Raw genomic sequence first — 17,256 nt, 5'->3', positions numbered from 1 at the left:
TTGATGTGCAAATGGGGAAACATTCCATGAAAGTTCCTTATGTTTACTAGGCAACCTTGGCATTATCGGATCATAGAGTTGGAAGGGACCCTGAGGATCATCTTAGTCCAACCCCTTGCAATGCAGGACTATGCAGCTGCCCCATATGGGAATCAAACCTGCAGTCTTGGCATTATTAGCACCACACTCTAACCAACTGAGCTATCCAGGCCTGGGTGATGTATCGATACGTTGCCCAGAACCGGTTTGAGGGGCAGAGCATGATGGTGCCTTCACCTGGCAATATATCGCAGGTGAGGCTTGCTTGGGCCTCCTTACTCCCTGCACCAAAGGTACAGCGCAAACTTTTCTGAGGAACAAGATCAAACTTAAATCTGCTATGGGTACTGATTTATGTCTTTCTGCTGGCAGTTTCTGCCCCCCCCTTTTTCTTTAGTGAGGGCAATGCAATGGTAGTAATAGTAGGGTAGGGTAGTGTTATAATGAGAAGGGAGTAAGTTGGCAAATAACATTCTTTCTGGCTTCACAGCGTGCAAGATTACCTTGGTTGACTCTACTCTTCTTCACCCTTGCTAGGAGCAGCAGCTGCCACCAACAATTTCTCAGCTCATCATCACTTTGCTCAGCTAGAGTAAAAGAGGAGATAATCCCCTTAGCCTGTTAAATACTGCATTCCATTTTGTAGGTGATTTGTGAGCCAGTTGTGAAGTGAGAGAGCTACCTAAGTGTATTGGGAAAACCTGGAATTTACTTTTGTGTGAAATAAAAATTAGAGGAGTGAAGGGGGAACTGTGGATTCCATCCTACTCACCCCCAAAAAGGCTTTCTTGTTTGTTTTCAGGGGGGGAAATGGATTATGGAATATTTTCTTTTAGAATGATGGGGGAAAATGTTTAAGCCAAGGTGTTCATATATTTATTCCCCTGAAATGATTTCTAAAAGCTATGTAACACAAAGGCTTTCTGTAAGACTATGTATAGTGTCAGATCATTGCAGCTCCTGTGCACTGAGGACAAACAAGCCCTGAGTTGTAAACAGAGACTACTACTATCAACCTTAAGAGCAAGATGCATTTGTGCCTCTAGGGGCACTGCCATTGTCACAGGAGGAAGGAAGGTTTCAGTGCCTTCTTTGCTTGTGGGCTTCCTCTTGTTGGCATAGTTGGTGCATCTGTTTCTGTCCTTCACTAGGCCTCAAAGGACTGGAGCATAGTACAGGGCAACAAAAAAGAGCTGAAAGTGTACTTAACTTACCTGTACGGTATATTTATTGAGTCTTTGTTGCTTTATGGAAATAAGTGTTTTATGTCTGCTTGACACTGTGAAGTACTGTAGGATACATAATAATTTTTTTTGTTTTACTAATGTTGTTTTGTTTCTTCTGTTTTTATCGGTTTTTGCCTGCTCCTCATAAACTAGCAGAACCAAAGAGGTTCCTTATAGCTCAGGTTCCTTACAGTTCAGCAGTTTGTAGCTCAGTTTGTAACAAACAAAATAAAAAGTAACTTCAATTTCGTATTATTGTCTGACTAAACTGTTCTTTTAATATACCAAACATATTTACCAAGATATAAATAATACAGTCTGGGTTCCTAACGTACGGAAATTGCTTTTAATCTGTAAAGGGTGAGAGAGAGAGAGTGTGCAATAACTTTCACTGAACATTAGTGGCTGGATATAAAAGAAGCTGGCCTAAGGAGGACATCATCATATATGACTTTGTTTTATCACTGTCTGGGCCCTTCATTGCTACAGTACTCCAAACACACATCCCTGTTGGTAAAGAATTAAGAATGTTACGACTAAGCAGAGATTTGTATTGTATGCATTTCTTAGCTTCCACTGCCCATTAACAAAGTAGGTATAATAGTTGCCTACCTCATGGTGTTATTGTGAGGACATACAAGTAGTAAATTAATTTGTGCATTTTTAGGAACACAAGGCAATTGATTATTTAATAGTAGTGTGTACAAATGAGTGGTGTAGACTGCAGTTCTATATCCACTTGGGAGTAACTCCCATTGAACTTCTGAGTAGGCATGTATAGATCAAACTGTTAACCATCAATAGCTAGGGAACTGGTTTGCTGTTTGGCACTGTAGAATTTTGGTTTGAGAGAAGCTATACATTGTGCTGGGTTTAACACGTTTTGTTTTGTGGAGCTGGAGGTGCTACATAAGAATGAGTATGATTAGGTTCAGATATGTAACACTAAACTATGGCTTCTATGCTTCTGCTCCCTTCTTTGTCACAGCCACAAGAAGATTGGAAACTTTCATTTCTGTTTTCAGCTAACTGGTGATCATTTTAGCCAAAACCAGAAATGTGGTTAACTTCAACTGTGGTTTAGGGAAACAAATCCTGGTTTAAGTTCGGTTCATTCCCCAAATGAGAGATTCAAATATAATGAGTAACTTTGGTTTTCAACAAACAAATAGAAGCAAATGCTTCCTGTTGCCTGTGGTAGAGGTGTATTACAGTAAACCATAGTTTAGCAAATTGTTAGAACTGGAGTATGTATGTGTGTTTTTAAGCATCATTAAATTCAGGAATTGCTTTACTTTTGTTCCAGAGATTAATGCCATATTCTTATAATGCAGGTGACAAACAGCATGTTTGGTGCTTCAAGAAAGAAGTTTGTAGAGGGAGTCGACAGTGACTACCACGATGAAAACATGTACTACGGCCAGCCTTCGATGTTCCCACATCGATCAGAAAAAGATGTAAGTTTTTATTAACATTAACTTATTTTTTTCCATTTTTTAAACTGGTTAAAACTACATGATTTTGTAATCAGGGATACCAGAGTTAATTGGCTTGAATTACCATACATGCTGCACAGAATGTGCATAAGTGTTCACACTTGCGATAGATTGGAAAGCTCAAGTCCTCAAGTGTAGATCTAACCATTAACTGGAAAAATTGGCATTCGTGGCTAGCATTTAACATATTTAGTGCTATAATCACATTTCTAGGCACCACCTTATTTATTTATGTAAGCATTTTTGCTCCAACTTTCCAATATGTATGTATTACTCAAGGGAGCTTTTGCAGATTAAAATTCACAATAAAATAGTAATATGAAAGAAAACACAACAAAAGCAGGCACAGTAGGCAAAATCTCTTGAATAAACAACTGGAAAATATTTGATATCATGTTTAGGTGCACACATGGTACTTGAGTGTTTGCAAGCTCCACGTTTGTGCCACACAGATCTGTGGCAATGCATGCCCTTCAGCTAACTAGGAAATATAAAATGGATAGGTTGTTCTTGTGCCAGACCTGAGTGCCTTGTGAAGCTATCACACAGGACATGAAGGAAATAATCTTCTCCAGTTATTCAGAATATGAAGTTTATTGCTCTGCTGCCTGTAAATATGGAGGCCCCATTTTGCCTCCAGTCATTCCTGAAAGCTTTTATAATGCACCTATTCATAGTCCAGTGGCTCTTTTGCACTAAATGCAAACTAGGGATCACTCCAAACATTCCAGTATTCAGTTTTTCAGACAGATAGAAATGCTATTTATGCTCATAGAGCTTTTCATTGGCATATGGCTGTGTGGTTGATCATCCTTGATAATAAGTCCATCCACCCCCCCACCCCCCCGGTTCTTTGTCCTATTCCCTATGCCGCAAATACTTACATTCTTGAGGCATTTCTTATACATTAGTGGCCTGAGAAAGGAAAAATAAAATCACTTTTCCAATTTCCCAAAAGCTTTTCTGCTTAGTTACTTTGTGACGACCTGCCTACTGGTGACAAAGTTCTCAGTAGGCTAGTTTTCAGTGAGGTGGCAAGCCTATTGTTGGGCAGTACCACTTCAGACTACTGGTGGAAGAAAGTTCATATGACTGAATACCCCTCTGTTTTGAAAAAATAAATAAATCTGGAAAGCTAAACTAGAACACCCTGCCTAGAACACCCTGCCATACAGTTACCTATGTAGAGAGATGCTTTATGTACAGGGGCAATTGATGATGTAAACTTCCACCTGCAGTCTGAGCGAAACAGCTCAGACTGAGAACTAGGTCAATGATACTTAGTGAGTCAGATAATCTCTGTTAGGTTTATTGTGCTGATAGCAAGTCAAAATGTGTGCATGCAGAAAGTGTGCATATTACTGCACATATGTCATAGAACCATTTTTCTCTGTGAGTTTTGAATAATAATTTTGGATGTTAGAAATTTATGGTGAATCGAGAGTATTAATAAATCATGGGTAGCCTTGCATTCTGAGTGTCACATTGAGAAATTTCCCCCCTTTCATGTCAAATTGTTTTATTAAATGTGATGAGTTTGAATTAGAGCCTGAATAGTTTATTAGTATTTTTTCCTCTTTTGGTACTATTTCTCATCTAACTGTTCCTATTTCCATCTGTGTTTTTGGAGCTTTCCAACCTCCCCCTTCCTCCTGCAACTCCCGTTGGTGCCTTGGGAGCTTCTCAGTCTTTCTCAACCTCCATCTTTTAGGGCATATTTCGTAGGAGAGGGGCACTTGGGAGCTGCTGTGCAAAAGCACAAGTGCTGCCTTCGCAACCTCAGATACTTCCTGCACGTTCCATTATCTGTTCTGTTAGTGGTGTTCACTAGCTTAGAGAACCTTCCTAATCTCAGTTTACTAAAACTGAGTCCTTGTACGCAGCTCCGTATAGCAAAATGTAACTAACAGTAGTCCTATTTAGGCAAAAGCTTGTGGATATAAAGTGGGGAGGGCACATGCACACAGGGCTGCACTCCCAGTGACTGCTGGTTCTGTTTCCAAACTTATGGTGTTTAATGCAAGATCCAAAGAAGGGCGCTGCTAAGCTGAACATGCTCAGAAGCCTCTTCTTAGCCAAGAACCCTGCGTTATTACTTTTACACATCTTCATATGAGCACGCTTAGAACTCCAGACCTATGCACCCAACACACAAAGAAAGTTCGAAGGGTGCCAGAGTTCACTGGGAGGTTGGGAGCAGGGCCTTCTTTGCACACTGCCTTTAGTAAAGGTAAAGGGACCCCTGACCATTAGGTCCAGTCGTGGCGTACTCTGAGGTTGTGGTGCTCATCTCGCTTTATTGGCCGAGGGAGCCGGCGTACAGCTTCCGGGTTATGTGGCCAGCATGACTAAGCCGCTTCTGGCGAACCAGAGCAGCGCACAAAAACGCGTTTACCTTCCCGCCGGAGTGGTATCTATTTATCTTCTTGCACTTTGACGTGCTTTCGAACTGCTAGATTGGCAGGAGCAGGGACCGGGCAACGGGAGCTCACCCCGTCACAGGGATTCGAACCACCGACCTTCTGATCAGCAAGCCCTAGGCTCTGTGGTTTAACCCACAGCGCCCCCTGCGTCCCACACTGCCTTTAGCTCCCTTTACATGCTTGCCCCAAACACATGAATTGCAGTTAAAACATGCCTGCAGTAGATGATTTCACAACTGCCTTCATTAATTTTCTTAAAGAGTTTAATATTGTTGAAATACTTTATTATCTTATCCTTGACCGACTCTTTGTTTACCATTTTAGATGCTGGCATCACCTTCAACATCAGGTCAGCTGTCTCAGTTTGGGGCAAGTTTATACGGGCATCAAAGTAAGTATTCTAAGTTATATGTGAATGTACAGGCTTGTATAAGTTGTTTTGCAAACATGCTGGCTTAATGTTGCCTTTTCTTTGCCTACCACTGTGATTTCAGTCTATCTTTAGAATCTTGTTTTTTTTAACCTACCCCTGAAAAGTCAACGGAGTGCAAAATACGTTTCTAGTGGCCTACCTTCTGTCTAATAGGGAGGTTTTCCTAGGTTACAAGAGGATGAATATCCTCAATGGGGCAGTGGATTTTTTCTCTCATAGGCCTAGTTCACACACCACATTAAACCATAGTTAAAATAAACTATGGTTTAATGTGAACAAGCATAGTCCTGGTTCATGCTGCTGAAATTGCATCTTTTCCATTCTTGTTGCTGCTGTCTTGCCTGGAAATAGGGCATTTAGCTTGTATTATCTGAATCTGGCCTCGTGGTTTATTTCTCTGTGAACAAACCAGCTTGGCTTACCACTTGTGGTTTGTTGGGAGGAAACAGAAGCATGTGGTTTGTTTCAGAAACATACAGGACCATAGTACAACTTGCTTCCTCGCAGTGTGGCAAGAGTGAGAGAAGAAGGAAGTGCTTGCAATTTCAGCACTGTACAACAAGCATATTGCTCGATCACATTAAACAATAGTCTGTTTTAACTATGGTTTGATGTGAAGTGCAAATCGGGTTATATAGCTATTAAGTACAGCTGATTTCTCATGACTTTTGGGGTGGGCAACCTCTCCTTGACTCTAAAATGAAAAACAGCTGGGCTGAATTTATTAGTTTAGCGGATATCTGGAAATAATTCAGTAGGTCAGGATTATTTCCAAGTCTGGATAAACTGCCAACAGGAATTAAAAGTGAAAGTAGACAAAAGCAACTCCTTTGCCTTACAAGACTGTCTAGGAATTTATCTTCATTTCAGCAGGCAAATGTAAATATCTCTTAACTGCCCACAAGAAATTCTCCCCGTGGTGCAACAATGTGCTAATACTTCTCCGCTTCATATTAGCCAGTTAAGCTATAATATAGACAGAATTGCTCTCATGATTAATAACATCTAATTCCTCACAACTAAAGTGTTTTAGGATTCCACATTTTTTTTAAAAAAAAACAACCAATCATGTTGATAGCCTGATGTTTTGTTTCTCTCCATACCCATATTCATGAGCAAGAAGGCATGGTGGTATTTGTGGCACAAATTTTCCCTGTGAAGAGCAAGCAGGAGTAGCAAACAGTAGGAAGCCTGGCTAGACAATTCAGGTGGTAATGTTGGTTTTGGCACATGAAGCCACAGCTCCCAGTGCAGAACAAAGGCTAATCACAGCCCTAGCTCAAACTGTTGGAGGCCTGAGGAGCCAGACTCACATGGATGAATGGGTCTCTGCTGTCAGGGATATTGGCAATGCTCATTCAGGGAAATGGCTAGGTGCAAACCTTTTAAGATCTTTGCTAGAGCTCCCCGTGGCAAAACAAAAGACACATATGCACTGCTTTTTAATTGACTTTAATATTGTACCAATTAATCAGCATTTTCAACATTAATATAAATAGTGCAGAATTTTGAAAGTAATGACTTAAACATTATTTCTTGGGCATAATGAATGTTCCAGGGTGTGGTTTTCACTTTGATTTTCCACTTATTTTTTAAACTAATAATATAGAAGGTATTGCAATGTAAATATAGTCTACTCTTTAAGAAGCCTATTTCTTTGTTGACTGAAAATGGAAAGTGAAAAGTTGTACCAAGGGCATGCCTTCTCCTTTTCCAAGTGCTTTTTAATATTATGCAGATCTATCTCTGAAACCGTGATTTACAGCAATAGCCCAAAATGAAATCAAACCCAGCAGCAGACCCTAAAAAGAGCCACAGCATGTTGAGATAAACAGTACTTACCATATTCAAAATTCCAAGTTATGCAGACACTTAGGAATCAGTTAAATATATTTTATGACGATGAAGATTAAAACAACTTATAAGCCACTCCAAAATAAATACATACCAACTGATGCATGTAAAAGAACTGTTGATTGCTCTTAGGCAAACCAATATTAACAGCTTCTTTCACAACACATAGAGTGTTGTAAAACTGATGACAGTACATATTTTTTCTATTCTGATCTTCCTTCTTGCTCTTTTTTAATTTGAGTAGTCCCAGTTTGCATACTGCACATGAAAAAATGTTTCTATATTTTCAAACAAATGTGTCACATGCAATGGATCAATGGCAAATCAGTAGGTTTGCCACTTGGATATTTAATACATTATCTTTAACAAGGGCAAATGAGTTTAAAGGTGGGGGCTTGTATATCAACAAAGTTGGGTAAAACAAAAGCCTATATATATCCCTGTTTAACATATAGGTATATAGTCTTTTTTGTTATACCTTTAGGTGGCTTGGTTTTCGGAATATAGAAACTTCTCTGCAGAAGTTTGTGATACTTCAGACAGTCTAGACCTCAAATAAAGCTTCATAACATACTCATTGTGTCCATATTCACAGATGTGTTGCAAAAGAGGAGAATGAACCTTGACTGCAGTTTGTAGTTAGCAAGGAGAGAGCTTATACATGACCTTGGGTTCAAATGACACAATAAGCCAAACCTTGATTTAATTTAGCATAAGGGTTTTTTAAAAGGAAGGAAGAGAGAATGAAAACAACAGGGAGGAGCGAAGACACTTTGAGCTCCTTTCCAGAAGCCTGCACAGTTCTGTGGTTCTATAACTATAATGTGAAAACCAGCCATTGTCTAGTGAGCTGGTGAAGGATTTCAATCATAAGCACTTAGTGACTCTGTTTCGATGCCTAGTTTCCTTTGGCATTCATTCTTCTTGCATAGCTGTGAAGTGGTCAGGTCTCTTTTTGATTAACTGCCACTTGTCACCTGAACCCAGCAAATTCTGGTTAATCTTGCTTTGTTTCAAACAGACTGGGGGTAACTTCAAACAGTAGTTTATGAAGCTGAGTCCCCGCCCCCAATAAATCATAGTTAAGATTAACTGTTTTTTAGGATTCAGATGAAATGATAATCTCCTTAATCTAAATGGGAAGCAACAGCTTCTGATTTCATGGCACTGCAGTGGGAGAGGAAACATACAAGTCTGGGGAGAGACTAGGTTTGTTCCTGTCATAATTAACACAGCCTGAACAAAGCCAGTGGAGCTTAAAATCAGCGTAAGTGACATTACAGTCCACCAAGAAATACTGGAAATGAAGACTTCTGGTATACACTTTTTAAAAATCTGGGAAGAGTTTCTGTTAGTGAAGTTTGTTTGGAGCCAATATTTGCTTAGGAGGCTTATGGTGCCCTTCAAATTAAAAATAAGTTCTAAAACATAGCTGCTGCTTGAAAATCTCACTTTAAAAAAAAGGTTTTGTCAATCAAACACATTAACATTTCAGGCGAAACTTTATATTAATATATATGTAAGTAATTTATCTCCAAAACGAAGTTCCCTTCACCCAACTAAAAAAAAGAGTTTGGAAACTGCACCCACTGAATTTAGAACTGATTTCATAAAAAGATAGCCTATTGTGTGCATTTTTGTTTTTTAAAAAACTACCCAGCACATTTGGCTGTCAAATCAGAATGAATACCCATTTTTGCGAAAACCATACTTGTCTTCCTTAATTTTCTACATTGCCACTCCTCTGACTTTTTTCCAATAGGTGCACTAGGCCTTCCAATGAGGGGAATGAGCAACAATACCCCTCAGTTAAATCGCAGCTTATCGCAAGGCACTCAGTTACCGAGCCACGTAACGCCAACAACAGGGGTACCAACAATGTCACTTCACACGCCTCCATCTCCAAGCAGGTATTTATTGACAGCACTTATTTCTGCAGGGGTTCCTAAAATATGTAGCATATGTTTTTACTTTAAATTATTTTGCAGTGCACATACATTAAAAAGAACAATGTTTTAATTTTCTAGATTACGGCTTGTGTTTTGAGGGTACTGGAGGAAAGCTTGTAATGCAATATTGATCCCAGCCTTTGGAAAATAATACTCACATTCTGCTGTGCAGCTTGTTAAAATAAGACACTATATATATATATATGAAATGTCCTAAACTTGCTCACCCTTTTTAAAAAATCTGAAACTAACCGAGCGAGGGAAAAACTTTGGGAGCCACTGCCAGTCAAGGTAGACAATACAGGCAGCTCTTTATATGCGTATGTTTCTAATAGCCAGTTTGTTTAGATGCAATTCTGAAAAGAATGGTTTGCTTTGACTGCTTCAAAATAACGATATTCTGCTGAACATCATTGTATCTGTTGGATCTTCTTTTCCAGGGGTATATTGCCTATGAATCCTAGGAATATGATGAACCACTCCCAAGTCGGTCAGGGCATCGGAATTCCCAGCAGGACAAACAGCATGAGTAGTTCGGGATTAGGCAGCCCCAATCGAAGCTCACCCAGCATAATCTGTATGCCAAAGCAACAACCCTCTCGACAACCTTTTACTGTGAACAGGTAAGGCAGGTTCAGTATTAGGAACCAATTTGCTGCTATGAGCTAAGCAAATGATCTGAATTTTCAAAGCTGGGTTATGAGTTAAATTAGGTCAATTTTTGTGGGAAAGTGAATGGGTATTATTATTATTATTAATAATATTTTTATACCCCGCCCATCTGGCTGGGTTTCTTTTGAAATGCTTTCACCAGTTTTTGCAGCCCTGCAAACTAAAATCAAAACTTTTTTAAATCAAATGTATCAAAACATAATTATTTAGGATTGTATTGAATGCTACACCAGTGGTGTTCCATTGGCACAGCAGGACTTTCCCCCACCCCAGCCAAGATCTGCTCCAGTGTGTTGCCAACTCCCCACCCTCCAGCTGAGGTTGAGGGTGCATGAGGGACAAGAGAGGATGAGGAAGAGCCATTGTGAGCAGGGGTGTCTTACTGGTCAAGTGGGAACAGCAGCCAAAGCTGACTTGCGATGCATTAGGATTAGTTAGCTCCTATTGCCAAGCTTTGTGTTAAATGTGTCAACTTTCCCAGCTCAAGGAGCGATATGAATACATGAACTTCATGTATGTAATGGAGCTTCTCTTCTTCTGGCATAAACCCATGCCCCACAAGCTGCCCTTCCTTCCATCCAGAACAGCGCCTCTGAAACAGATCAAGCCCTTACATAAATATAACTGGCTTCTCTGGATAAGATAGTGTAGGCATAGGCAAACTGGGCCCTCCAGATGTTTTGGGACTACAACTCCCATCATCCCTAGCTAACAGGACCAGTGGTCAGGGATGATGGGAGCTGTAATCCCAAAACATCTGGAGGGCCGAGTTTGCCTGTGCCTGAGATAGTGCTTATCATCTACTCTTCCCGATCCAAGCTTTTGTAAAAGGACTAGAAAAAGAAAGCAAACTTGAAACGGAACACCTTCTAGTCATGTTAACCTGCTGAGATTCAGTCTTGGATGCTTGTAGACCAAAAATAAAATTTAGTACACTGGTATCATGTATTTATAATTCCACACCGAATAACTCGAAAGTGGTAATAGGAAGTAAAATAATGTTATATATTTAGTATTTAAGTTGCAGTATAGGTAATGTAGATCTTCATATAAGGAAATAAATACAATTGCTAATAAGGGAGGTCATATCAGTACTTTATCAAATTTAGCCAAGGTTTCTTTTAAAACCTCTTAAATTATTAACTGGCTTCAGTTCTCAACAATTTTTGTGCAGTGAAGACTTCTGTGTTTGTGCAGTTGTTTCATAGAGAAATCTTTTCACTCGCTGGGTGTGTTGGTCAATGTAATATCCATTTTTTGAACATTTTTAGCCTGGAAAAGGTGCAATATTGGTATTACTGTGCTTTAAGAATATGAGTGTTAGACATAAATTGTACCAAGGCATAAACTACTAGGGCAATAGCTAACAAAGAACTGTATATGTTCCTGCAGCGAGTTTATTTTAAATAAGAACTGTTAAAACAGAAACCTGTTCGACCATCATTCCAGTTTTCTGACAGTGAACAATACCAATTATGCCAAACAATGCATTTTTAAAAATGGAAGGCAGGTGTGTCAGTTAGAATGCGACTGATAATTCATTAGCAGTTCCATTCTTTTCACTTGAAGAATCTTGAATTTGACCGTCAGATACCCATTTCCAAATAACATACTAAAACAAGCTTATTGTTGCATTAATAAATTACGGAGAACACATTAATAGCCTTCATCTTATACTCATGGCTGTTCTTTCTCTGCACTCACCCCCAAAGTCAGGTGGACCGACCGCTTGAAGTATAAATGAAGAAGTGGCTAAATAGAAAAAACACACCAAACAGCTGGTGAAAGGGAAAAACAGGAAGAGAGACTGAGTATTAAAATAGTTTTATACTTTTATGAATATGTTTCAAATCTGAAACAACTAAGAGCCCTTTTTTTCTTTCTCTTTTTACCATATACTGATTGTTTTCAGTATTATACGTGATCTCTACTTCCTGGGGAGGTTTTGAATTTCCTCTGTTGTTTTGAGAGCTTGCTCGGATGCTTACTTCTGCATTTCCTCAGAGCTGCACTTTACACCTTGTCCTAACATTTTCCATGAAAGGATTTGTTCAAGACAAAGTAACCTTGGAATGCACACCCTGCTTAAGCAAATGTAGGATATGCATAAAGATGCTTCGTTGAACCCCCCGCTAAAATGCTCATTTTTTGACCTCTTTTGGTGCAAGGTTCCACTTACGTTTTTATTAAGTTAAATATTCGTGGAAAAGTGGAAACAATCTCATTCTAACATTTTGATCAGCATTGAATACAATGGTGTGCCATTATATTCTATCGGCGGGTTTAGGTTTTTTGTTCCTCTTCACATGGATTGCCTTTATCAGCATTCCATGGGATCCCAGCTGTACTGAGGATTGCTTCTTTTAAGAGCTCAAAGGGCTGTCAACTTAAAATCCCTGATTCCTTTAAAAAACACCTGTAAGGATCTATTTAGGTTTCCAGCAGGACCCAGTTAGCTCTTTACCTATTTTAGCCAATGTAGTCATCCAGATCTGAAAGACGACCAAAGCATTTTTGAGATTGAAGCAGTATAATAATGATTTTTGTTTTAAATTTTGAGCTTTCTTTTTAAACTCAACATTATATTGTGTTCAAATTAATGTTTTGCAGAGCTGTGTGTGTTGGGGAGTCATATAAGAACACATAAGAACAGTTAGTTAGGTGTTAGTCATGTATCATTTTCTCTCATCCACCAGATGATTTTAAATCTGTTCCATTACTCTACTTTTATTTGTTTGTTTTTTATAGTATGTCTGGATTTGGAATGAACAGGAATCAGGCGTTTGGAATGAATAATTCTTTATCAAGTAACATTTTTAATGGAACAGGTAAGCCCACTTAAAATTGCACACTTGAGAGACTTTGCTGGAAGCACATTTTTTATACAATTTTAGGGTTCCCCCCAAAATTACAACATTTGTGTAGACATTCATGATGTTTTTCAATAAATGTTCAGAGTTCTTAAATTATAAATGACTTAAGTTCTGAGTCATATAAATTAAAAGGCAAACTAAATTATTTTATTTACAAAGACACTTAAATAATGTGTGTTAAATGTCTTGCATGTAATCATAGCCCAGCTCCACCAAATTTCTGTTCTGGGTTTGCAACCTTCTTCCAGCTGAGTCCTGGGGATCTCAGGGGAAGCAGATACCACAATGCTGAAACGACGGCCTTCTCCCCATTCCCAGCCACTGGACTTTCTCACTGCAGTGGGAATGTCATAAATTGTGATGGTAGTATTTGACACACAACTATCCATTGGTTTTCCTGGGACTCAGCTGCTTATGTTGCTGGCTAGACATCAGGCATAATTCCCCTCTTTAAACCCTCTATCATGTAGGATGTTTTGAACTACTGTTGGATCATTAACTGGGTAATTTAACACTAGACAACTACTAGTTAAATTAAAATTATATAGTGATGCCAGAGCTGCATCATCTGTAGTCCCAGTGGTAAACCACTGTTATATTGAACCTGTTCCAGTATGTTGGTAATGTTGTTTTTTCATCTTTTTTGCCAGGTAGCTATAGCCACAACATGGTTTTAGGACTGTTAATTTTGCTTTTAATTGTTTTCTGTGTCCATTCAAGAATTAGCATTTTATTTTTACTAGCTTGAGTTAAGCTCCTGGTCATATTTTCAGTGTGAGACCCTCTCTAACTTGATCTCTCCATTTTGGGATATTTCTTTCCTATTGTTGTAGGGGCAAGAAAGTGATATAAATATCACCCTGGTGCTTGAGAGTTAGTAATTATTCACTCTGCAGTGTCGTTTTTATGGGAGACAATTTTTGAGAAGAATTTTAAGTTGCCTGCATTTACTTTTAGATGGCAGTGAAAATGTGACGGGACTGGACCTTTCAGATTTTCCGGCACTAGCAGACAGAAACAGAAGGGAAGGAAGTGGGAATCCAACTCCACTAATAAACCCTCTAGCTGGAAGGGCACCCTATGGTGAGTGTGTGTCACTTAAAACTGGTACTTTGGCAGCCTAGTTTGCTTTTATCACAAGGCACAATGGATATTTGAAAACAGGTTTGTTGAAATTGATACTTGACACTGTTCTATAGTTAATGTCATTTCTTGGGCAAAAGGAAATTGCAGGATTCCAATAGAAACATAATTAAAACATATTTAGGCTGCAATCCTATACCAACTCACCCAGAAGCCCAGAAGAGGCAGAGTTCCTAAAATCAAGAGAGAACTTTGATTTCCTAATCTGAGAATAATTAAGGGAAGCAAGAGACTTACCAGATCGTTTGTGCTATAAATTTTCTTGTTTTCACTTACTGCCTCCCCATTATACTTTCAACTGCTACTTCGTATTTTTTTATCTATATGTGAGTCAAACAGTTATTTCTGATGTACTTTCCATTGTTGTAGCCAAGAATTCATCTCTTTAGCCCAGTTTCACATTCCCATCTTGAATAGCTTGGCCTATTTTTGTGTGTGTGAATAAGGGTTGAAGGATTGTGTCTAGAGGGTATCTGCAGATCTCCCAGTCTAAGTGCTTGCAGTTTTTCTCCTGCACTTAGTCACCATAAACCACTGCAATGACGTGTTGAGTTACCAATTATCTTAGTATGTTAGAAGATATAAGATGAGGAAATGTGCCCAAGCAATTTAGAACTGTTTTCTTTAATAATACTGTGTTAAATGCTGTTTGTTTTATTTTTTAAAGCACCCTGTTGCCCCCCCTCCCATACCTTGACATTGTTAATTGTAAGAATGTTAACTTAAAAATGACAATCAAATCTTTTATGAAGAATTGGTTCAATAGACCTACATTTATAATAGTTTCTGCAAACTGCTGCATTGAAAGAACATATTTTTCCCTGTTTTTTAATTTCTTCTTTCATTATCTGTTGAGGTAGAAAATTTTGCTGATGGAAGTGAGAAAAATCAATAGCAGCACAGAAATATAATATCTAATTTGGTACACTTATCTTCAACACAGTTGGAATGGTAACAAAACCAGCAAGTGAGCAAACCCAGGACTTCTCAATACACAATGAAGATTTCCCAGCTTTACCAGGCTCTAACTACAAAGATCCAACATCGAGTAATGATGACAGTAAATCCGTAAGTGTCTCCTGGTTTAAAAAAAAAAGAAACAATTATTTTGAACCCATAGATCTAGGAAGAATTAGCCTCATCCAGAACAGGTTGAACTTTGGCAGAACTTCTGTATTGTTAGTGTTGAGCATCGGTTTATGGACCCTCAGAGTCTACTAATTTACTGTGGTACTAATTTTGCATTCCACTACTTTCCTAAATTTTATGTAAAGGATACATAGAGTTGGGTGGTGTGAGCACATTGATGATGCCCTATTCAAATTTCCCAGTTCATGGCACTGAACGGCTTTATACAGATCAGCAGTGGGGAGCCTGCAAGCCAGATTAGGACCAGCACAGCTCTTAATTTGGCCTGCAAAGCCAGCCATTTCCCCCAACTATGCCCACCTGCCCTACACCTTAAATCTTTTATTCTGCTGGGCAGGCAAAGATTCAGCCTTCAAGTACACTCCTGACTGTTCCATGGCAAGCAAAGCTTGCGGTCGGTGCTAATCAGCGGTAACTAGAAAACCTTTTCCATGATAGGTTGCACCGTGGCATTCCCAGTCATGCGACTTCGCAGCCTGCCATGAGTTCAAAGAATCGGGAGCGCACTTAGAACACCAGGTGATTGACATGTTGGCATCCTCACCCAGCCAGCAAAATGGCCAGCAGGGATTGAGGAGCTCCTGCTCGTGTTCTCCGCCCCGATATAGATGCTATAAAACATGGGGAAGGAAAAGGAGACCTGCAAAGACCTCATAGCAAAAAATGACATCTGGTGAAATCAGCTGGACAAATACTTAAAAAAGGAAAAGAATCTGCAGCTTTAATTTAGCCCTATTCCAAAGGCTTGGTCTGTGGACGCCTTGAATATGCACACAGCCAATCTTCTGAGCCCATGGTTTTAAGGCTGTTGTCCTCCCTTACAGTGCTGCACTCAAAGCTCGTGGGAGGTTAAGGATCAACCTCCAACACAAGGAAACAGTTGTCATTGGGAAGAAAAAATGGTACACAAGCACGTATCTCTGTACACCTCTAAAGGGATTCTGTGGGTTACAGTTTATGTATACTCGTCCTTCTATGTCTTTTCTCATGCTAAATTTCTTGCTACATTTTCTCTGAATAGAATTTGAATACATCAGGCAAGACATCTTCTAGTGCAGATGGACCTAAATTTCCTGGAGATAAAAGTTCAACAACGCAAAACAATAACCAGCAGAAAAAAGGGATCCAGGTGTTACCTGATGGTATGCTCAATCTCTTTCTCTCCTGCCCCTGTTTTACATTAAATTTTCTCACAAAAGCTTTTAAATGTTTTTTGGTTCTGGACATTTTGGGATTAATCTCGTGGTGTGTTTGCCTAGGTCGGGTTACCAACATTCCTCAAGGGATGGTAACAGACCAGTTTGGAATGATTGGTTTGTTAACATTCATCAGGGCAGCAGAGACAGACCCCGGCATGGTACATCTCGCATTAGGAAGTGACTTGACAACTCTAGGTCTCAATCTCAACTCTCCTGAGTAAGTTGTTCTCTGTTTCCATACCATTTGTTGTTCAAACTAATGACTTCAGCTAGCCACCTTGAAAAATCAAAACTTTAAATATATTTTGCTAACTGAAAATGTAATACTGGAAAGCAAAAACAAAACAAAAAAACAACAACAACAGTTTGTTTCAAGATGTTGCGTTCAGCTCTGCAAGCTTCCAATAAAGCAAGATCCTCTTTTCATTTCCTTCTGTTTTCAAGAGTGTGAATTGGAAAAATGCTTCATATCAAATCAATTAAAACAAGATATTGATTTGCATTTATGAATAGTGTATGTTCTTGTGCACATTTTTTAGTTTAAAACACTTACATAACACTTATTTGAGAATATCAAAGCAGTATCCAAAAGGAAAAAGCATACAATTTAAGCCATAAAATTTATCTACAGCTTGATCGGAAAAAAACCCTTGATAATAATAATAAAACAGTTACAGATAGGTAGCCGTGTTGGTCTGCCATAGTCAAAATAAAAAATTCCTTCCAGTAGCACCTTAAAGACCAACTAAATTAGTTCTTAGTCTATCTGAAGAAGTGTGCATGCACACGAAAGCTCATAC

At 39.0% G+C, this 17,256-nt stretch overlaps 1 protein-coding gene across 7 annotated transcripts in view; it reads left to right on the top strand.

Annotated features, from left to right (window-relative positions):
- Positions 1-17,256, top strand: part of CNOT2 (CCR4-NOT transcription complex subunit 2) — a 56,748-nt gene that overhangs the window by 32,140 nt on the left and 7,352 nt on the right. For all 7 annotated transcript variants that reach the window (XM_083463604.1, XM_083463610.1, XM_083463605.1 and 4 more), the window contains 9 exons: positions 2,600-2,722; positions 5,509-5,575; positions 9,234-9,381; positions 9,861-10,043; positions 12,841-12,920; positions 13,923-14,048; positions 15,052-15,176; positions 16,279-16,399; positions 16,517-16,673. In XM_083463604.1, the coding sequence (XP_083319730.1) occupies positions 2,612-2,722; positions 5,509-5,575; positions 9,234-9,381; positions 9,861-10,043; positions 12,841-12,920; positions 13,923-14,048; positions 15,052-15,176; positions 16,279-16,399; positions 16,517-16,673 (1,118 nt within the window). In that variant the 5' untranslated portion in view covers positions 2,600-2,611. The remainder of the gene's footprint in view (positions 1-2,599; positions 2,723-5,508; positions 5,576-9,233; positions 9,382-9,860; positions 10,044-12,840; positions 12,921-13,922; positions 14,049-15,051; positions 15,177-16,278; positions 16,400-16,516; positions 16,674-17,256) is intronic.

The sequence above is a fragment of the Podarcis liolepis genome (assembly GCF_965112155.1).
Source record: "Podarcis liolepis genome assembly, chromosome: 10".
Lineage (NCBI taxonomy): Eukaryota > Metazoa > Chordata > Lepidosauria > Squamata > Lacertidae > Podarcis > Podarcis liolepis.
Note: the sequence above shows the minus strand (reverse complement) of the source record. Positions and strands in the feature narration are given on the sequence as shown.